The sequence below is a fragment of the Heptranchias perlo genome, chromosome 6, assembly GCF_035084215.1.
Source record: "Heptranchias perlo isolate sHepPer1 chromosome 6, sHepPer1.hap1, whole genome shotgun sequence".
NCBI lineage: Eukaryota > Metazoa > Chordata > Chondrichthyes > Hexanchiformes > Hexanchidae > Heptranchias > Heptranchias perlo.
Window position 1 is genome coordinate 75605098 of NC_090330.1, and position 23774 is coordinate 75628871.

A 23774-nucleotide genomic window follows, 5' to 3' on the forward strand; every position below is an offset into this window, starting at 1 on the left:
TCCTTGAAATCCACCTGTACTTGCTCCCCATCACTCAGGCTCTGTGATTCTCCAAGTGCTCCTTCTTGCAACTCACTACCACACAGTGGATGTATCTGTGCTGCAACTTCCGACTGTAGAAGTGAGTGACAGGAGATGCTGCTAACGTGGAGGGTAAATGCTAACACGGACTGGTTAGGGCAAATGGCCTGTTTCTGTGTTGTAACTCCTATGCATTTCTATGTATAAGTGCTCAGTTAAGGCTGCATATTGGGTAAACTCTTAGACCTAGAAATTTGATGGCACTGTGCCCGTTTTTCAGGCACTAAACAGGTACCTCTAATATGACATGTGCTCATTACGAGCTGGAGGTGTGCCACCCGCCAATTTGATATAGACAAAACAAAGGCAACCAGGCCGACGCCTGAAACAGGTGTAGGCCCTTCGAATATGCAAGTAAGGGTCCTAACGCCTATTTGAGGGTTCTTGTGCAAAATTTTGGTGCCCTGAACAGAGCCGGTGGCAGGCTGTGGCCTACAGGCAGTCTAATCAGCGGTCCTTAAAGGGACCATGCAGGCCTCAACCAAAAAAGGGTAAGTTTTTAAAAAATGCTTAACTAAATGCAGGAGTGCTCCTCCCAGCTCCACGACAGTCCCTCAAACCAATGCTGGCCCCCAGTCGTCCCCACCCGATTAACTTCCTTTCCAATTGCCACTTCTTTCTATCGTCTTCTTTCTCCATCCACCCCTCCCAATCACCTTCCCTTCCCCGTTAAGCACTTACCCGAAGCCGCTGCCTACAAAGCAATGGCCCAAAATTCCAAGCCTCTTTACCAGAAAGTGTCCGCAGCTCGCTGATCTTATTTATATGATACCCAAGGCTGAATATCGGGTGTGCCTCAGGCATACCTGTTTAGGCACAGAGCAGGCCAGTGTGAACAAATTTCTAAGATAGACTTTAGGTCTTAGAGTCCTATAATTTGAGACACAATTAACAAGTGCAGATGTTAAAAGCAAGTTGTGTTTGACAAATTTAATAGAGTTTTTTGAAGAAATGACCAATGGATTATATAAAGAAAATGTGGTCAGGCGCTATATATATGGATTTTCAGAAGGTTTCTGACAAGAGGCTTAGCACATTTCTAGATATTGAGATCATTTTTTTTAAAAACAAAGAGATCCAGATTGGAGTTAACATAAGAAATAGGAGCAGGAGTAGGCCATAAGGCCCCTTGAGCCTGCTCAGTCATTCAATAAGATCATGGCTGATCTTCAACCTCAACTCCACTTTCCTGCCCAATCCCCATATCCCTTGATTCCCTTAGTGTCCAAATATCCATCGATCTCAGTCTTGAATATACTGAATGACTGAGCATACACAGCTCTCTGGGGTAGAGAATTCCAAAGGTTCACAACCCTGAGTGAAGAGATTCCTCCTCATCTCAGTTCTAAATGGCTGACCCCTTATCCTGAGACTATACAGCCTAGTTCTAGACACTCCAGCCATGGGAAACAGCCTCTCAGCATCTACCCTGTCAAGCCCTGTCAGAATTTTATACGTTTCAATGAGATTGCCTCTCAGTCTTCTAAACTCCAGAGATTATAGGCCCAGTCTTCTCAATCTCTCCTCATAGCACACCCTCTCATCCCAGGAATCAATCTAGCGAACCTTTGTTGCGCCCCCTCTAAGGCAAGTAAATCCTTCCGCAAGTAAGGAGACCAAACTGTACACAGTACTCCAGGTGTGGTCTCACCTGAGCCCTATATAATTGCAGCAAGACCTCCTTACTCTTATACTCCAACCCCCTTGCAATAAAGGCTAACATACCATTTGCTTTCCTAATTGCTTGCTGTACCTGCATAAGAACATAAGAAATGGGAGTAGAAGTAGACCATACGGCCCCTCAAGCCTGCTCTGTCATTCAATAAGATCATGGCTGATCTTCAACCTCAAATCCACTTTCCCGCCTCATCTAGTGTTAACTTGGTCCACCTTTGGAGAGATTGAAGAAACACTTGCAAAACATATAAGTATCCGGTCCAGATCACATGGGGATGCTATTGTTACATTTTAAAACCTGGGCATGTCTGTATATTTGGAAAATACATGAATACTTTTGAGTTTTGGGTGTTTTCCATTTTTGATTCTGCACCAAGTTTAAGTGCTGTTAAAATACATTACACAAGCGTTGGAACATAAGAAACCATCCTGAGGCCAGCAAATTTCTTCTTCACCTGCACAGATGAGATAGCATTTGTTCTTTCTACCAACCCCATTCAGACTGTTGTGCCACTGCTCTTGACTGTAGTTGGCCTTCAATTCCAAAAACTACCACCTTTCCCCCACTCCCCCACAAGGACCTCCCACAGCACAACTTTCAAAAAGCAGCTTTACTGAAGGGAGCAGTTCGAGTTAAACCTTCCTCTGCACATTTCTCCCCCTGGGCAACTTAGGGAGATCAGCAGCCCTTTAAGTCCTGCTGTACCCAATATCCTGGCCCCTGGTCCCTCACATCCACCCAGCACATTATGCATTATGCACAGGGAGCAACACAATATCATATAAATGAGTTTCACCTCATTACAATGCAAGGTGAGTTCTTTGCAGCTCTTAAACAGCAGCAGTCCTGGCACCACTGCACTGGAACTATATCAGCCCCATAAGTCCAAAAATTGTAATAATGTTCCAGTATGGAGTCTTGCTTGATAGGAGAGTGAGTGGTCTATCTAGAAAGTAGTGGGATGCTTACTAATGCTCTGTGCTGGCAAGTTGTGCAATTTTAACTGGTTAAACTTCCAATGTACCCCTACACACACTGGGGGTCTGTAAGATTTGCCTCTTACCAACCTGCACCTAAATTCTCTGGGATAAGTTTTTATTGTTTGTTCTTGGGATGTGGGTGGCACTGGCAGTACCTGTATTTATTCCCATCCCTAGTTGCCACGAGTGCATTAAGAGTCAACCATGTAGTGTGGGATTGGAGTCACTTGTAGGCCAGACCAGATAAGGATGGCAGATTCTCTTCCCTGAAGGATATTAGTGAACCGGTTGGTTTTTTACGACAATCCATTAGCTAGTCATTTTTTCTGGTACTAGCCCACAAATTACCATATTAATTGAATTCAATTTCACAACTTGCAATTGTGGGATTTGAATTTACAACCTCTGGATTGCTAGTCCAATATCATAATCACTAGGTTACCATACCCGTTAAGTGAGAAAGTATGCAATCCACATCAGGTAAATGGAAACGCTCCAAAATGGATTTTTCAGTAGCTTCATTTCGTGTTCCTTTTAGCATGGTGATGGGTTTAATGTGTCAGATACCTGGCTGACTGAAAAAAATATTTCCTTACCCAGAATACAGCAACATAATGACAATTTTAGAAAACTATTTTCATCTCAAAGTAATGATTTTTAAAATTCATTTTCACATACCTCCTGATTGAAGAAAAATAGGGAAGATGAGCAACTCAGCCATGAAATGGCAGCTGCTCCTAAAATCCCTATTAACATTATCTCCCCTTTACAACTTGATATATATATATATAAAATTCAGTTTCCAACATTTTAACCATTCATCCTGCCAGCTATATCTCACCCAGTTTCACCCCAGATGCCACTTCATTTACCAATACATTTTGGGAGTTACAAGTTCTAATCAAACCAACTGCAATTAGTGATTAAACTGGAATGGGCTTAATTCTTTGTCGTAGTTGTTTATGATACAACTCCTTCCGTCCAAATTTATAGCCAAAGATTAAATGTTTTAAAATTCAGATATAATTCATGCATTTTCTGTGAAAAACAAGTTAATCAGTACAAATTAGTTACAGATGAGTAGTATTATCCAAATGATTTAAAGCCATAAAGTGTTTAAATAAAAGTGTAGTTTGCAAAAAGGTAATTGTATGAGATCCTGAGATACATAAGATACTTGAATCATACATCAAGTAGTAAAATTGTTCATAATTGTGTTGAATGCTCCTCAAAAAGTTGCCTCCCTCAGTAAATTTTATATTTTCATTAGAACTAGGTATACAAAACAAAGCAGATGTTAAAATTACAAATCTCTGTTGCAGAGACCGCTACAAAATTATATTGCTGCATGATCGCTTAGGAGTTTTTAAAAAAAATAAAATTATTCAGATTTATCCCAGAATAATGATGTTTTATTAAAATGGTACAATATTCCACTGATGGAGTTGGCTGTATTTAGACCAAAATAATATTCTGGTGTTATAGGATCAAGGATAGTGTGGATATTGATCAGCGAAAAGTAGGCAGAGTTGGTCGCACTCTCGCCTGAGAAAGTTGTGGGTTCAAGACCCACTTCAGAGACTTGAACACAAAGGGCTTCATTTTAGCACCAGCTATCGGGTGCGTTCCTGGCGGGGGGGCTCCGAAAATCGGGGAATCCCGGAGCACGGCTCCAACCCGCCCACTTCCGGATTCCCCACAGACGCGCCAACGTACGCGTGCAGCTCCCGCATGTGGGACTCCCACAGGCAATTAAAGCCAGCGGGGTGCCACTTAAGACTATTTACATTGCTATTTCAGGTCATTAACAGACCTGATTAAGGGAATATGTGAGGAGGGGTGGGATTTTAGAGACAACAGGGACTGTTTCCCATAGTGGGGAAAACACTCCCAGTTGAAATGGACGTGTTGCAGCTGTCAGCCTGTGGCAGCTGCAAAGGTCCATTTGACAGGTCGGTGGGGGGGAGACGCTCACTCATTGCAGGAGGCCACTCTGTCACTTGGAACAAAGTTTGGCCTCCACCACCCTCCTCCTGACAATCAAATTCACCAACTTGCACACCTACCCCGGGGTCCAGACACATGTACCTACCTTGCGGACCCCCTCAGATGTACATCTTCCGGATGGGGGCCACCGTAGCTGCAGTCATGACCTCCTCGGAGGGCGAACAGCATCACCAGCCTCACCAGCCTCGCCGTCCACCTCTGACACGTGGAGCTCCACAACACAGTGCTGTGACACATCCACCTGTACAGCAGGAGGGAGGGCAACCACAGAGAGAGATGCGTTGCAGAGGGCACTACCCTCGCCACAGGGTCCAAAGACCGAGGCTCAGCTTCCTGGACCTCTCTGAGCAGCAGTGCACATGGAGGCTCAGAGTCACTCGACATGTAGTAGTGGACATCTGCAGCCTCCTTCATGCCGAGCTGCTCTCGGTTGGCCCGAGCACCATCTTCTTACCTGTCGCTGTCAAAGTCACCACTGCCCTCAACAACTTCTCCTCCGCATCCTTCCAGGGTGCCACCGGGGACATCGCCGACGTCTCTCAGTCGTTTGCACAAAAGAGCCCTGCAAATACACCTACACCCACTCTGCAGTGACACAATGGGTGTCATCAGTTGTGGGTCTTCATTGTGATCCTCAGGAAAGGGCATTATTGCACAAACCAGACAAGATTCGCAAAGACGTGACAGTAGTGGTGCCAATATAATATGTAATGTGAGTTGGTCAGAAATTCAATATAAGTAAAAACCATGACAAACCCTCAAACACCCTTGTGCATCCCCTTCATGCTCACGACACGTTTGCCTTACGCTTCCTACTACACATATGTGATGCATGCCCTGTGACTGCAGCACAGGTAGTGGCAGAGGGTGGTTGGAGTCTGGAACTCACTGCCTGAAAGGGTTGTGGAGGCAGGAACCCTCACAACATTCAAGAAGCATTTGGATGAGCACTTGAAATGCCATAGCATACAAGGCTACGGACCAAATGCTGGAATATGGGACAGGGAGGGGCCGGAAATAAAGGTTCTAAATTGGGGGAAGGCCGATTTTAATAGGATAAGGCAGGATCTGGCCAAAATGGACTGGGATCAGCTGCTTGTAGGAAAATCCGCATCGGAGCAATGGGAGTCTTTCAGAAGGGAGATTGAGACCATACAATGGCAACATGTTCCCGTAAAGGTCAAGGGTGGTTCCAAGAACTCCAGGGAACCTTAGATGTCAGGGGATATACGAGAATGGATTAGGAAAAAAAGGAGGGCTTTTGGCAGATACAAAAGGCTAAAGACGGAGGAAGCCCTAGAGGAGTACAAAAAGTGCAGGGGGATACTTAAAAAAGAAATTAGGAGATCAAGGAGGGGCCATGAAATAACACTGGCGAGCAAAATAAAGGAAAATCCTAAGATGTTTTATAAGTATATTAAGGGTAAGAGGATGACTCGGGAAAAAATAGGGCCCATTAGGGACAAAAATGCCAATCTGTGTGTGGAGCCGGCAGATGTAGGAGGGGTTCTAAATGAATTTTTTGCATCTGTTTTCACTATGGAGAAGGACGATGTAGACATAGAAATACGGCAGGGGGACTGTGATATACTAACATATTAACATCGAGCGGGAGGAGGTATTGGCGGTTTTAGCAGGCCTAAAAATGGATAAATCCCCAGGCCCGGACGAAATGTATCCCAGGCTACTGTGTGAGGCAAAGGAGGAGATTGCGGGGGCTCTGACACATATATTCAGAACCTCTCTGGCCACAGGGGATGTGCCAGAGGACTGGAGAACCGCTAATGTAATACCATTATTCAAGAAGGGGAGTAGGGAAAAATCGGGGAACTACAGGCCAGTGAGCCTAACATCAGTGGTAGGAAAATTATTGGAAAAAATTCTGAAGGACAAAATTAGTCTCCACTTGGAGAAGCAAGGATTAATCAGGGATAGTCAACATGGCTTTGTCAAGGGAAGATCATGTCTGACTAATTTGATTGAATTTTTTGAGGGGGTGACTAGGCGTGTGGATGAGGGTAACGCAGTGGATGTGGTATACATGGATTTCAGTAAGGCCTTCGATAAAGTCCCCCACAGGAGACTGGTCAAGAAGGTACGAGCCCATGGAATCCAGGGTGCCTTGGCACTTTGGATACAAAACTGGCTTAGTGGCAGAAGGCAGAGGGTGATGGTCGAAGGTTGTTTTTGTGACTGGAAGCCTGTGGCCAGTGGGGTACCACAGGGATCGGTGCTGGGTCCCTTGCTGTTTGTGGTCTACATTAATGACTTGGATATGAATGTAAAAGGTATGATCAGTAAGTTCGCTGATGATACAAAGATTGGTAGGGTGGTAAATAGCGAGGAGGATAGCCTCAGTCTGCAGGACGATATAGATGGGTTGGTCAGATGGGCGGAACAGTGTCAAATGGAATTTAACCCGGAAAAGTACGAGGTGATGCACTTTGGAGGGACTAACAAGGCAAGGGAATACACAATGAATGGGAGGACCCTAGGCAAGACAGAGGGTCAGAGGGATCTTGGTGTGCAAGTTCACAGATCCCTGAAGGCGGCGGAACAGGTAGATAAGGTGGTAAAGAAGGCATATGGGATACTTGCCTTTATTAGCCGAGGCATAGAATATAAGAGCAAGGAGGTTATGATGGAGCTGTATAAAACACTGGATAGGCCACAGCTGGAGTACTGTGTGCAGTTCTGGTCGCCACACTACAGGAAGGATGTGATCGCTTTGGAGAGGGTGCAGAGGAGATTCACCAGGATGTTACCAGGGCTGGAGCGCTTCACCTATGAAGAGAGACTGGGAAGATTGGGTTTGTTTTCCTTGGAGCAGAGGAGGCTGAGGGGGGACATGATTGAGGTGTACAAAATTATGAGGGGCACAGATAGGATGGATACTAAGGAGCTTTTTCCCTTCGTTGAGGGTACTATAACAAGGGGACATAGATTCAAGGTAAAAGGCGGGAGGTTTAGAGGGGATTTGAGAAAGAACTTTTTCACCCAGAGGGTGGTTGGAGTCTGGAACTCACTGCCTGAAAGGGTTGTGGAGGCAGGAACCCTCACAACATTCAAGAAGCATTTGGATGAGCACTTGAAATGCCATAGCATACAAGGCTACGGACCAAATGCTGGAATATGGGATTAGAGTAGACAGGGCTGATTGCCGGCGCGGACACGATGGGCCGAAGGGCCTCTATCCGTGCTGTATAACTCTATGACTCTATGACTGTATGACTCTATGACTCTAGGGCTGATGGCCGGCGCGGACACGATGGGCTGATGGGCCTCTATCCGTGCTGTATAACTCTCTATGACTCTATGGCAGGTTGAGTGAGGCTGACTGTGAAACAGATGCATGAGAGGGTGAGTATGAGATAGAGCCATGAGATTGTATGAGGATTGGGTTGAGTGGTAGTCGCGGGATGAGTACTGGCGAGGTGAGTAAGTGCAGGTAAAATGAGGATGAGGTTTGAGTGGGTATGAGGGGTGATGTGGCAGAGTAGTGTTGGCAGTGCAGAAGGAGATGTGGGGTGGGGGCAGTGATGTGGCAGACGGAGTGTAGGGGAAAGAGTAAGTGTACTCACTTTGGCTGACCTGCTTCGGTCATTGCAGCGCCTCCTGCACTGTATGCAGGTGGGCGATATGTTGGTGGTACAGGTGACCTCCTCTGCCACCTCGAGCCAGGCCTTCCTGGTGGCAGAGGCAGGCCGCTTCCTCCCGCTTGCCGGAGGGAAGATCTCTGTCCTCCCCCTCCTCCTCACCCCATCCAATGATACCTGGAGTGAGGCATCATTAAACTGGGAGTAGCCTTCCCCCTGTGCTGCTCCATGCTGTAATTTTTCCTATTTGTTGCAGTATCTGTCAGTGGAGGAATGCCCCTTTAAATAGAGCTCCTCCAGCTGACAGCTTACTGCACATGCGCAGTCCGCCCGACGTGCAGTGGGGAACCCGGAAGACCAGGTAAGTGGATCCAATTGGGCTGCGATCGCGCGGGGGGCAGACTGATTTCGCCCGGCACGTTACCCACGCGCCCAATAGACCCCCCCGCCGCGAACCCGCAGCCCTGGTAACACCGAGCCCAAAATCTAGGCTGACACTCCAATATGGTACCAAGTTTTTCGGATGCCCTGCAGGAATATTCTGGATGTGAGGCACTTACCAGTGAGGGTGACAACACCTTGGAGTGCAGTCCGAGCATGGGGCAAAAGACTGCGCGGGGAGGGGGGTACAGTAAAGTGCAGAAATGCTGTAGTCATAGGGGATTTGATAGTTAGGGGGACAGACAGACGTTTCTCTGACCATCGATGTGCGTCCTGCATGGTAAGTTGCCTTCCTGGTGCCCGGGTAAAGGACATCACAGAGGGTGCAGAACATTCTGCAGTTTCGGTGGGAGGCGGGGTGGGGGGGGGTGGAGAAGAGAAGGCGATCAGCCAGAAGTCATCGTTCATGTGGGTACCAATGACATAGGAAAGAAAAGGGATGAGGTCCTGCGGTTAGAGTTTCAGGAGCGAGGGAGGAAGTTAAAAACCAGGACCACAAAAAGGTAGTAATCTCTGGATTACTCCCAGTGCCACACGATACTGAGTACAGAAATAGAAAGGCAGGTTAATGCATGGCTAGAGACATGGTGCAAGAGGGAGGGCTTCAGATGCTTGGGGTATTGGGATCAGTTCTGGGGCAGGAGGGACCTGTTCAAGACGGACAGGTTGCATCTCAGAGCTGGGAGCAATGTGGGGGAGGGTTTAAACTAATTTGGCAGGGGGATGGGCACCAGGATGTAGCATTAGAAAGGAGAAACAAGGTGCACAAAGGATTGGGAGAGACAGATAGCACTAGAGCAAGAAATAGTCTGATCCCACCTAATACTGAACTAAGAATACGAGAAGGTCGAAGATAGGTGTAGAGTGCATGTGTGTAAATGCATGAAGAGTGGTAAATAAGGTTGGTGAGCTGCCGGCGGAAATAGCCACATGGGAATATGATGTAGTGGTGATAACAGAGACCTGGCTCAAAAAAAGGCAGCTTTGGATACTAAATATTCCTGGATACAAGATGCTCAGGAAAGTTTGGGAAGGAAGAAAAAGGAGTGGGGGTGGGGGGGCAGTTAGCAGTATTTATTAAGGAGAATATTGCAGTGCTGGAGAGAGAGGGGAAGTCCTTGAGGGGTCTATTTGGTTAAAGTTAAGAAACAATAGAGGTACCATTACACTACTGGGTGTATTCAATAGGCCTAATAGTGGGAATGATATAGAGGGGAAATTTGCAGGGAAATTACAGCAAGGCGCAAGAACTATAGAGCAGTGATAATGGGGAATTTCAACTATCCTAATGTAAACTGGGATAGTAATAGTATAAAGGGCAAAGAGGGAGAGGAATATCTGAAGTGTGCTCAGGAGAGCTGTCTTGATCAATATGTTTCCAGGCCAATGAGAAAGGAGGCATTGCTTGATCTGGTTCTGGGGAATGAGGTGGGTCAAGTGGAGCAAGTGTCAGTGGAGGATCAGTGATCATAATATCATAAGGTTTAGATTAGTTATGGAAAAGGACAAGGAGCAATCTAGAGTAAAAATACTCAATTGGAGGAGGGCCAATTTCAGTGGGTTGAGAATGGATTTTTTTTTTATTTGTTCATGGGATGTGGGCATCGCTGGCAAGGCCAGCATTTATTGCCCATCCCTAATTGCCCTTGAGAAGGTGGTGGTGAGCCGCCTTCTTGAACCGTTGCAGTCCGTGTGGTGAAGGTTCTCCTACAGTGCTGTTAAGAAGGGAGTTCCAGGATTTTGACCCAGCGACGATGAAGGAACAGCAATATATTTCCAAATCGGGATGGTGTGTGACTTGGAGGGGAACGTGCAGGTGGTGTTGTTCCCATGTGCCTGCTGCCCTTGTCCTTCTAGGTGATAGAGGTCATGGGTTTGGGAGGTGCTATTGAAGAAACCTTGGAGAGTTGCCGCAGTGCATCCTGTGATGGTACACACTGCAGCCACAGTGCGCCGGTGGTGAAGGGAGTGAATGTTTCGGGTGGTGGATGGGGCGCCAATCAAGCAGGCTGCTTTGTCCTGGATGGTGTCGAGCTTCTTGAGTGTTGTTGGAGCTGCACTCATCCAGGCAAGTGGAGATTATTCCATCACACTCCTGACTTGTGCCTTGTAGATGGTGGAAAGGCTTTGGGGAGTCAGGAAGTGAGTCACTCGCCGCAGAATACCCAGCCTCTGACCTGCTCTTGTAGCCACAGTATTTATATGGCTGGTCCAGTTAAGTTTCTGGTCAATGGTGACCCTCAGGATGTCGAAGGTGGGGGATTCGGCGATGATAATGCCGTTGAATGTCAAGGGGAGGTGGTTAGACTCTCTCTTGTTGGAGATGATCATTGCTTGTCACGAATTTTACTTGCCACTTATCAGCCCAATCCTTGATGTTGTCCAGGTCTTGCTGCCTGCGGGCACGGACTGCTTCATTATCTGAGGGGTAAATCTGGCCCGGGTAAATTGGAATCAAAGATTGGCAGGCAAAACTCTAATTGAACAATGGGAGACCTTTAAAGAGATGTTTTGGGTACAGTCTAGGTACATTCCCACACGGGGGAAAAGGTAGGGCAATTAAAGCCTGAGCTCCAGATGTTGAAAGAGATAGACCCCCTTTTTATCTTCATCTTACTCTCTATGACAGATGTTAGGTTGATAATACAATTGAGGGGCAGACAGAATATAGAAAGTACAGAGGAGAAGTGAAAAAGGAAATAAGAGGGACAAAGAGAGAATATGAGAATAGACTGGTGGCCAACATAAAAGGGAATCCAAAAGTTTATAGGCAAGTAAACAGTATACGGATAGTAAGGAGGAGGGGTGGGGCTGATCAGGGACCAAAAAGGAGATCTATGCATAGAGGCAGAGGATATGGCTGAGGTTCTTATTGAATACTATTTGATGTAGATTACTGACTTGAATGTAAAGGGCACAATTTCAAAATTTGCAGATGACACAAAACTTGGAAGTGTAGTAAACAGTGAGGCGTATCGTAATTGACTTCAAGAGGATATAGACAGGCAGATGAAATTTAACGCAGAGAAGTGCGAAGCGATCATTTTGGCAGGAAGAATGAGAGGCAATATAAACTACAATTCTGAAGGGATGCAGGAACAGAGATACCTGCAGGTACACAAATCTTTGAAGTTGGCAGGGCAGGTTGATAAAGTTGTTAAAAAAAAAGCATATGGTATCCTGGGCTTTATAAAAAGAGGCATAGGGGTCGATTTTAGCACCCGCCATTGGGTGCGTTCGTGGTGGGGGGCTCCAAAAATCGGGGATTCCCGGGGCGGGTCGGGAGCCCGGCTTCAACCCGCCCACTTCCGGGTTTCCCCACAGACGCGCCAACATGCGGGACTCCCGCCGGCAATTAGAGCCAGCGGGGTGCCACTTAAAATATTTATCTTGGTATTTCAGGCCGTTTACAGACCTGATTGACCTGTTATATTTGGAGGGATGGGATTTTTCAACTGACAGAGACTGTTTCCCGTACTGGGGGAAACACTCCCAGTTCAAACGGACGTGTCGCAGACAGCAGCCTGTGGCAGCTGCAAAGGTCCATCTGACAGGTGGTGGGGGGGGGGGAAGGGAAAGAGACCCTTAACCATCGCAGGAGGCCACTCTGTCACTTTGGACAAAGTTTGGCCTCCATAACCCTCCTCCTAACAATAAGATTCACAAACTTGCACACTTACCCCGGTGTGAGGACACATTTACCTACCTTGCGGACCCCCTCAGACATACACCTTCCAGATGGGGGCCGCCGTAGTTGCAGTCATGACCTCCTCGGAGGACGAACAGCATCACCATCCTCGGCATCCACCCCTGACACATGGAGCTCCACAACACGGTGCTGTGGCACATCCACCTGCACAGCAGGAGGGAGGGCAACCGCAGAGAGCGATGCGTCGCAGAAGGCACTACCCTCGCCACAGGGTCCACAGACCGAGGCTCAGCTTCCTGGACCTCTGAGGAGCAGTGCATACGGAGGCTCAGAGTCAGTTGCCAGGTAGTTGCGGACATTTGCAGACTCCTTCATGATAAGCTGCTCCTGGATGGACAGAGCACCATCTTCTTACCTGTCACTGTCAAAGTCACCACTGCCCTCAACTTCTTCGCCTCCGGATCCTTCCAGGGTGCCACCGGGGACATCACCGGCATCTCAGTCGTCTGCACACAAGTGCATAAGGCAGGTCACCGACGGCTTGTTTCACAGGGCCTCACACGACATCAACTTCGCCATGGATGACGGCAGCCAGATGGAGAGGGCAATTGGATTCCCCCCCACCCCCCGCCGCCACCGTCGGATGGACCTTTGCAGCTGCCACAGGCTGCTGGCTGGCTTCCTACGGGTGCAATCGATTGCACCCATATAGCAATACGATCACCTCCACATGAGCCAGGACTGTTAGTCAACAGGAAGGGCTATCACTCCATGAACACTCAGCTCATCTGTGACCACCGCAAGAGATTCCTACACGTGTGCACCAGATTCCCTGGCAGCTGCCACGATTCCATCATCCTCAGGGAGTCCACCGTGCCGCCCCTCTTCCACTCACCCAACACCCACAAGGGCTGGCTCCTCGGGGACAAGGGATACCCCCTGCACACGTGGCTTATGATACCTCAGAGGAACCCCACCACCGATCCACAGCGTCGATATAACGACAGCCACATCGCTACCAGGTGCGCAATTGAGCAGGCTATAGGGCTGCTCAAGATGCACTTCAGTTACCTTGATCAGTCTGGGGGAGCGCTCCAATACGCGCCACGCAGAGTGGGACGTATCATAGTCGTCTGTTGTGCGCTGCAGGAGGAGGCCCCATCTGATGATCAGGAGGAGGAGGAGGCCCTATCTGATGATCAGGAGGAGGAGGAGGCCCTATCTGATGATCATGATGAAGATGATGATGATGAGGAGGAGGAGAAGGAGGAGGAGGCCCCATCTGATGATGATGATGATGGTGATGATAAGGAGGAGGAGGAGGCCCCATCTGATGACGATGATGATGATGAGGAGGAGGAGGAGGAGGAGGAGGAGGCCCCATCCGATGAAGATGATGATGGTGATGATGATGATGAGGAGGAGGCCCCATCTGATAACGATGATGATGATGATGAGGAGGAGGAGGAGGAGAAGGAGGCCCCATCTGAAGAAGATGATGATGATGATGATGATGAGGAGGAGGAGGTGGAGCCCCATCTGATGATGATGATGATGAGGAGGAGGAGGAGGAGGAGGAGGCCCCATCTGATGATGATGATGAGGAGGAGGAGGAGGAGGAGTAGGAGGAGGAGGAGGCCCCATCTGATGATGATGATGATGAGGAGGAGGGGGAGTAGGAGGAGGATTCCGCATCTGATGATGATGATGATAATGAGGAGGAGGAGAAGGAAGAGGAGGAGGAGGCCCCATTTGATGATGATGTTGATGATGATGATGATGAGGAGGAGGAGGCCCCATCTGATGATGATGATGATGAAAATAATGATGATGAGGAGGAGGAGGCCCCATCTGATGATGATGATGATGAAGATTATGATGATAAGGCGGAGGAGGAGGAGCCCCCATCTGATGTTGATGATGATGATGATGAGGAGGAGGAGGCCCCATCTGATGATGATGATGATGAAAATAATGATGAGGAGGAGGAGGACCCATTTGAAGATGATGATGAGGAGGAGGAGGAGGCCCCATCTGATGATGATGATGATGAGGAGGAGGAGGAGGAGGAGGCCCCATCTGATTATGATGATGAGGAGAAGGAGGAGGAGGAGGCCACATCTGATGATGATGATGATGATGAGGAGGAGGAGGAGGAGGAGGAGGAGGAGACACATTTGATGATGATGATGTTGATGATGATGATGAGGAGGAGGAGAAGGAGGAGGCCACATCTGATGATGATGATGAGGAGGAGGAGGAGGAGGAGGAGGAGGAGGAGGCCCCATCTGATGATGATGATGTTGATGATGATGATGATGATGAAGAGGTGGAGGCCCCATCTGATGATGATGATGAAAATAATGACGATGATAAGGCGGAGGAGGAGAAGGCCCCATCTGATGATGATGATCATGATGAGGAGGAGGGCCCATCTGATGATTATGAGGAGGAGGAGGAGGCCCCATCTGATGATGATGATGATGAAGATTATGATGATGATAAGGCGGAGGAGGAGAAGGCCCCATCTGATGATGATGATCATGATGAGGAGGAGGGCCCATCTGATGATTATGAGGAGGAGGAGGAGGCCCCATCTGATGATGATGAGGAGGAGGAGGAGGAGTAGGAGGAGGAGGAAGCCCCACCTGATGATGATGATGAGGAGGAGAAGGAGGAGGAGGGGGAGGCCCCATTTGATGATGATGATGTTGATGATGATGATGAGGAGGAGGAGGAGGAGGCCACCTCTGATGATGATGATGATGAGGAGGAGGAGGAGGAGGAGGAGGAGGAGGAGGCCCCATCCGATGAAGATGATGATGGTGATGATGATGAGGAGGAGGAGGCCCCATCTGATAACGATGATGATGATGATGAGGAGGAGGAGGAGGCCCCATCAGATGATGATGATGAGGAGGAGTTGGAGGAGAAGGAGGCCCGATCTGAAGAAGATGATGATGATGATGAGGAGGAGGAGGAGGAGGTGGAGCCCCATCTGATGATGATGATGATGAGGAGGAGGAGGAGGAGGAGGCCCCATCTGATGATGATGAGGAGGAGGAGGAGGAGGAGGAGTAGGAGGAGGAGGAGGCCCCATCTGATGATGATGATGATGAGGAGGAGGGGGAGTAGGAGGAGGATTCCGCATCTGATGATGATGATGATAATGAGGAGGAGGAGAAGGAAGAGGAGGAGGAGGCCCCATCTGATGATGATGATGATGAAAATAATGATGATGAGGAGGAGGAGGCCCCATCTGATGATGATGATGAAGATTATGATGATAAGGCGGAGGAGGAGGAGCCCCCATCTGATGATGATGATGATGATGTTGATGCGGAGGAGGAGGAGGAGGACCCATTTGAAGATGATGATGAGGAGGAGGAGGAGGAGGAGGAGGCCCCATCTGATGATGATGATGAGGAGAAGGAGGAGAAGGAGGCCCCATCTGAAGAAGATGATGATGATGATGAGGAGGAGGAGGAGAAGGAGGAGGACACATCTGATGATGATGATGATGAGGAGGAGGAGGAGGAGGCCCCATCTGATGATGATGATGATAATGAGGAGGAGGAGAAGGAGGAGGAAGGGGAGGCCCCATTTGATGATGATGATGTTGATGATGATGATGAGGAGGAGGAGGAGGCCACCTCTGATGATGATGATGATGATGAGGAGGAGGAGGAGGAGGAGGAGGCCCCATCCGATGAAGATGATGATGGTGATGATGATGAGGAGGAGGAGGCCCCATCTGATGATGATGATGATGAAAATAATGATGATGAGGAGGAGGAGGCCCCATCTGATGATGATGATGAAGATGTTGATGCGGAGGATGAGGAGGAGGACCCATTTGAAGATGATGAGGAGGAGGAGGAGGAGGCCCCATCTGATGAAGATGATAATGGTGGTGATGAGGAGGAGGAGCAGGAGGCCCCATCTGATGATGATGATGATGATGAGGAGGAGGAGGAGGAGGCCCCATCTGATGATGATGATGAGGAGAAGGAGGAGAAGGAGGCCCCATCTGAAGAAGATGATGATGATGATGAGGAGGAGGAGGAGAAGGAGGAGGACACATCTGATGATGATGATGATGAGGAGGAGGAGGAGGAGGCCCCATCTGATGATGATGATGATAATGAGGAGGAGGAGAAGGAGGAGGAAGGGGAGGCCCCATTTGATGATGATGATGTTGATGATGATGATGAGGAGGAGGAGAAGGAGGAGGCCGCATCTGATGATGATGATGAGGAGGAGGAGGAGGAGGGGGAGGAGGAGGAGGAGGCCCCATCTGATGATGATGATGTTGATGATGATGATGATGATGAAGAGGTGGAGGCCCCAACTGATGATGATGATGAAAATAATGACGATGATAAAGCGGAGGAGGAGAAGGCCCCATCTGATGATGATGATGAAGATTATGATGATGATAAGGCGGAGGAGGAGGAGGCCCCATCTGATGATGATGATCATGATGAGGAGGAGGGCCCATCTGATGATGATGAGGAGGAGGAGGAGGAGGAGTAGGAGGAGGAGGAAGCCCCACCTGATGATGATGATGAGGAGGAGAAGGAGGAGGAGGGGGAGGCCCCATTTGATGATGATGATGTTGATGATGATGATGATGAGGAGGAGGAGGAGGAGGACGCCCCAACTGATGATGATGATGATGATAATGATGATGATGAGGGGGAGGATGAGGAGGCCCCATCTGATGATGATGATGATGATGTTGATGATGATGAGGGGGAGGATGAGGAGGCCCCATCTGATGATGATGATGAAGAGGAGGAGGAGGAGGCCCCATCTGATGATGAACAGGAGGTGGAGGAGGAGGGAGAGGAGGCCCCATCTGATGATGAGCAGGAGGAGGAGGAGGAGGAGGAGGAGGAGGATGAGTAGAAGGCCCCATCCGATGATGATGAAGTTGATGATGATGATGATGATGATGAGGAGGAGGAGGAGGAGGAGGAGGAGGATGCCCCATCTGATGATGATGATGATGATGATGATGAGGAGGTAGGAGGAGGAAGCCAGATCTGATGATAATGAGGAGAAGGAGGAGGAGGAGGCCCCATCCGATGATGATGATGTTGATGATGATGATGATGATGATTCGGAGGAGGAGGAGGAGGAGGCCCCATCTGATGATAATGATGAGGAGGAGGAGGAGGTGGAGGCCGCATCTGATGATGATGATGAGGAGGAGGAGGAGGAGGAGGTGGAGGAAGAGGAGTAGGCCTCATCTGATGATGATGATGAGGAGGAGGAGGAGGAGGCCGCATTTGATGATGATGATGATGATAATGATGATGATGAGGAGGAGGAGGGGGCCCCATCTGATAATGAGGATGATGATGATGAGGAGGAAGAGGAGGAGGAGGTGGCCTCATCTGATGATGATGATGATGAGGAGGAGGAGGAGGAGGAGAAGGAGGAGGCCGCATCTGATGATGATGATGAGGGGGAGGAGGAGGAGGAGCATGCCCCATCTGATGATGATGATGATGATGAGAAGGAGGACAAGGAGGAGCAGGCTTCATCTGATGATGATGATGATGATGACGATGAGGAGGAGGTGGAGGAGGAGGCCCCATATGATGATGATGAGGAGGAGGAGGACCCATCTAATCATGATGATGATGAGGAGGAGGAGGCACCATCTGATAATGAGCATGATGATGATGATGATGAGGAGGAGGAGGAGGAGGAGGAGGCCCAATCTGATGAAGATGATGATAATGAGGAGGAGTTGGAGGCCCCATCTGATGATGATGATGAGGAGGAGGAGGAGGAGGTAGAGGAGGAGTAGGGAGAAGCACCATTTGATGATGATGATGATGAGGAGGAGGAGGAGGCCCGATCTGATGATGATGAAAATGATGTTGATGATGAGGAGGAGGAGGAGAAGGAGGAGGCCCCATATGCTGATGATTATCAGGAGGAGGAGGAGAAGGAGGCCCCATCTGATGATGATGATGATGATGAGGAGGAGGAGGAGGAGGAGGAGGCCCGATCTGATGATGATGATGATGAGGAGGAGGAGAAGGAGGAGGCCCCATATGATGATGATTATGAGCAGGAGGAGGAGGAGGAGGAGGCCCCATGTGATGATGATGATGAGGAGGAGGAGGAGGAGGGGGAGGAGGAGGAGGAGAAGGCCCCATCTGATGTTGATGATGATGAGGAGGTGGAGGAGGATGAGGAGGAGGAGGCCCCAGCCGATGATGATGATGTTGATGATGATGATGATGAGGAGGAGGAGGAGGAGGCCCCACCTGATGATGATCATGATGATGAGGAGGAGGAGGAGGAGGTGTAGGCCGCATCTGATGAAGATGATGATGAGGAGGAGGAGGAGGAGGTGCAGGAGGAGGAGGTGCAGGAGGAGGTGCAGGCCTAATCTGATGATGAAGATGATGAGGAGGAGGAGAAGGAGGAGGAGGGGGAGGCCCCATTTGATGATGATGATATTGATGATGATGATGATGATGATGAGGCCGAGGATGAGGAGGCCCCATCCGATGATGATGATGATGATGATGATGATGATGATGAGGGGGAGGATGAGGAGGCCCCATCTGATGATGATGATGATGAGGAGGAGGAGGAGGAGGAGGCCCCATCTGATGATGATGATGATGATGATGAGGAGGAGGAGGCCCCATCTAATGATGATGATGATGATGATGAGTAGCAGGAGGCGGAGGCCGCATCTGATGATGATGATGAGGAGGAGGAGGTGGAGGAGGTGGAGCTGTAGGCCTCATCTGATGATGATGATGATGATGATGATGAGGAGGTGGAGGCCCCATCTGATAATGAGGATGATGATGATGATGAGGAAGAGGAGGAGCTGCAGGCCTCATCTGATGATGATGATGATGAGGAGGAGGAGGAGGAGGAGGCCACATCTGATGATGATGATGATGAGGAGGAGGAGGAGGAGGAGGTGGAGGCCCCATCTGATAATGAGGATGAGGATGATGATGAGGAAGAGGAGGAGGATGTGGCCTCATCTGATGATGAAGAAGAGGAGGAGGATGAGGAGGAGAAGGAGGAGGCCACATCTGATGATGATGATGATGATGAGGAGGAGGGGGAGGAGGAGGAGGAGGATGCCCCATCTGATGATGATGATGATGAGAAGGAGGACAAGGAGGAGGAGGCTTCATCTGATGATGATCATGATGATGATGATGATGATGGCGATAAGGAGGAGGTGGAGGAGGAGGCCCCATATGATGATGATGAGGAGGAGGAGGAGGAGGAGGCCCGATCTGATAATGAGCATGATGATGATGATGAGGGGGAGGATGAGGAGGCCCCATCTGATGATGATGAGGAGGAGGAGGAGGGGGAGGAGGCCCCATCTGATGATGATGAGATGGAGGAGGAGGAGGAGGATGAGGAGTAGAAGGCCCCATTCGATGATGATGAAGTTGATGATGATGATGATGATGAGGAGGACGAGGAGAAGGAGGTGGAGGCCCCATCTGATAATGAGGATGATGATGATGATGAGGAAGAGGAGGAGGAGGTGGCCTCATCTGATGATGATGATGATGAGGAGGAGGGGGAGGAGGAGGAGGAGGAGGCCTCATCCGATGATGATGATGATGATGAGAATGAGGACAAGGAGGAGGAGGCTTCTGATGATGATGATGATGATGATGATGATGAGGAGGAGGAGGAGGAGGAGGAGGTGTAGGAGGAGGTCCCTTATGATGATGATGATGAGGAGGAGGAGGAGGACCCATCTAATAATGATGATGAGGAGGAGGAGGAGGAGGAGGAGGAGGAGGCCGCATCTGATGATGATGATGAGGAGGAGGAGGGGGAGGAGGAGGAGGAGGATGCCCCATCTGATGATGATGATGAAGAGAAGGAGGACAAGGAGGAGGAGGCTTCATCTGATGATTATCATGATGATGATGATGATGATGAGGAGGAGGAGGAGGAGGAGGAGGACCCATCTAATCATGATGATGATGATGAGGAGGAGGCCCCATCTGATAATGAGGATAATGACAATGAGGTGGAGGAGGAGGAGGAGGAGGAGGCCCCATCTGATGATGATGATGAGGAGGAGGGGGTAGAGGAGGAGTAGGAAGAAGCACCATTTGATGAAGATCATGATGATGAGGAGGAGGAGGCATCTGTTGATGATAATGATGATGATGATGATGATGAGGAGAAGGAGGCCCCATCTGATAATGAGCATGATGATGATGATGAGGGGGAGGATGAGGAGGCCCCATCTGATGATGATGAGGAGGAGGAGGAGGCCCCATCTGATGATGATGATGATGATGAGGAGGAGGAGGAGGAGGAGGCTCCATCTGATGATGATGATGATGATGAGGAGGAGGAGGAGGCCCCATCTGATGATGATGATATTGATGATGATGATGATGAGGAGGAGGAGGCCCCATCTGATGATGATGATGATGATGATGATGAGGAGCAGGAGGCGGAGGCCGCATCTGATGATGATGATGCTGAGGAGGAGGAGGAGGAGGATGAGCTGTAGGCCTCATCTGATGATGATGATGAGGAGGAGGAGGAGGAGGAGGAGGCCACATCTGATGATGATGATGATGATGATGAGGAGGAGGTGGAGGCCCCATCTGATAATGATGATGATGATGATGATGAGGAAGAGGAGGAGCTGCAGGCCTCATCTGATGATGATGATGAGGAGGAGGAGGAGGAGGAGGAGGCCACATCTGATGATGATGATGATGAGGAGGAGGAGGAGGAGGAGGTGGAGGCCCCATCTGATAATGAGGATGAGGATGATGATGAGGAAGAGGAGGAGGATGTGGCCTCATCTGATGATGATGAAGAGGAGGAGGATGAGGAGGAGCAGGAGGAGGCCACATCTGATGATGATGATGAGGAGGAGGAGGGGGAGGAGGAGGAGGAGGATGCCCCATCTGATGATGATGATGATGAGAAGGAGGACAAGGAGGAGGAGGCTTCATCTGATGATGATCATGATGATGATGATGATGACGATAAGGAGGAGGTGGAGGAGGAGGCCCCATATGATGATGATGATGAGGGGGAGGATGAGGAGGCCCCATCTGATGATGATGATGAGGAGGAGGAGGAGGAGGAGGAGGCCCCATCTGATGATGATGATGAGGAGGAGGAGGGGGAGGAGGCCCCATCTGATGATGATGAGATGGAGGAGGAGGAGGAGGATGAGGAGTAGAAGGCCCCATTCGATGATGATGAAGTTGATGATGATGATGATGATGATGAGGACGAGGAGGAGGAGGAGGCCCCATCTGATGATGATGATGTTGATGATGATGATGATGAGGAGGAGGAGACCCCATCTGATGATGATGAGGAGGAGGAGGAGGAGGAGGTGGAGGCCGCATCTGATGATGATGATGAGGAGGAGGAGGAGGAGGAGGAGGTGGAGGAGGCCAAATCTGATGATGATGATGAGGAGGAGGAGGAGAAGGAGGTGGAGGCCCCATCTGATAATGAGGATGATGATGATGAGGAGGAAGAGGAGGAGGAGGTGGCCTCATCTGATGATGATGAGGAGGAGGAGGAGGATGAGGAGGCCCCATCTGATGATGATGATGATGAGGAGGAGGGGGAGGAGGAGGAGGAGGATGCCCCATCCGATGATGATGATGATGAGAAGGAGGACAAGGAGGAGGAGGCTTCTGATGATGATGTTGATGATGATGATGATGATGAGGAGGAGGAGGAGGAGGAGGAGGAGGTGGAGGAGGAGGCCCCATATGATGATGATGATGATGAGGAGGAGGAGGACCCATCTAATAATGATGATGAGGAGGAGGAGGAGGAGGAGGAGGCCGCATCTGATGATGATGATGAGGAGGAGGAGGGGGAGGAGGAGGAGGAGGATGCCCCATCTGATGATGATGATGAAGAGAAGGAGGACAAGGAGGAGGAGGCTTCATCTGATAATGATCATGATGATGATGATGATGACGATGAGGAGGAGGTGGAGGAGGATGCCCCATCTGATAATGAGCATGATGATGATGATGAGGGGGAGGATGAGGAGGCCCCATCTGATGATGAGGAGGAGGAGGAGGCCCCATCTGATGATGATGATGATGAGGAGGAGGAGGAGGAGGAGGAGGAGGGGGAGGAGGCCCCTTCTGATGATGATGAGATGGAGGAGGAGGAGGAGGATGAGGAGTAGAAGGCGCCATTCGATGAAGATGAAGTTGATGATGATGATGATGATGAGGACGAGGAGGAGGAGGAAGCCCCATCTGATGATGATGATGTTGATGATGATGATGATGATGAGGAGGAGGCCCCATCTGATGATGATGATGATGAGGAGGAGGGGGACGAGGAGGAGGAGGATGCCCCATCCGATGATGATGATGATGAGAAGGAGGACAAGGAGGAGGAGGCTTCATCTGATGATGATGATGATGATGATGATGACGATGAGGAGGAGGTGGAGGAGGAGGCCCCATATGATGATGATGATGAGGAGGAGGAGGAGGAGGAGGAGGAGGCCCCATCTGATGATGACGATGATGAGGAGGAGGAGCAGGAGGCCTCATGTGATGATGATGATGATGAAGAGGAGGAGGAGGAGGAGGAGGAGTACCCATTTGATGAAGATGATGATGATGAGGAGGAGGTGGAGGCCCCATCTGATGATAATGATGATGATGATGATGAGGAGGAGGAGGAGTAGGAGGAGGAGGAGGCTTCAACTGATGATGATGATGATGATGATGACGACGATGAGGAGGAGGAGGAGGAGGAGGAAGCCCCATATGATGATGATGAGGAGGAGGAGGAGGAGGAGCAGGCCCCATCTGATAATGAGGATGATGATGATGATGAGGCGGAGGAGCAGGAGGAGGAGTCCCCATCTGATGAAGATGATGATGATGAGGAGGAGGAGGGGGAGGCCCCATCTGATAATGAGGAAGATGATGATGAGGAGTAGGAGGCCTCATCTGATGATTATGATGATGATGAGGAGGAGGAGGAAGAGGAGGAGGGGGATGCCCCATCTGATGATGATGATGATGATGATGATGATGAGGAGGAGGAGGAGGAGGAGGAGGCCCCATCTGATAATGAGGAAGATGATGATGATGATGTTGATGATGATGAGGAGGAGGAGGAGGAGGAGCAGGAAGCCCCATATGATGGTGATGATGAGGAGGAGAAGGAGGAGGAGGAGGACCCATCTGATGATGATGATGATGATGATGATGATGCTGAGAAGTAGTAGGAGGAGGAGGAGGCTTCCACTGATGATGATGATGATGATGATGACGACGATGAGGAGAAGGAGGAGGAGGAGG

The 23774-nt window shown here is 49.4% G+C and overlaps 1 protein-coding gene across 1 annotated transcript in view; it reads left to right on the forward strand.

Annotated features, from left to right (window-relative positions):
• LOC137323202 (aspartic and glutamic acid-rich protein-like) overlaps nucleotides 1–23774 on the forward strand; it is a 97848-nt gene that overhangs the window by 55916 nt on the left and 18158 nt on the right. The window contains exons 5-9 of the mRNA XM_067986710.1: nucleotides 13582–13732; nucleotides 14760–15022; nucleotides 16771–16927; nucleotides 17369–17460; nucleotides 18032–18238. Coding sequence (XP_067842811.1) covers nucleotides 13582–13732; nucleotides 14760–15022; nucleotides 16771–16927; nucleotides 17369–17460; nucleotides 18032–18238 — 870 coding nt within the window. The remainder of the gene's footprint in view (nucleotides 1–13581; nucleotides 13733–14759; nucleotides 15023–16770; nucleotides 16928–17368; nucleotides 17461–18031; nucleotides 18239–23774) is intronic.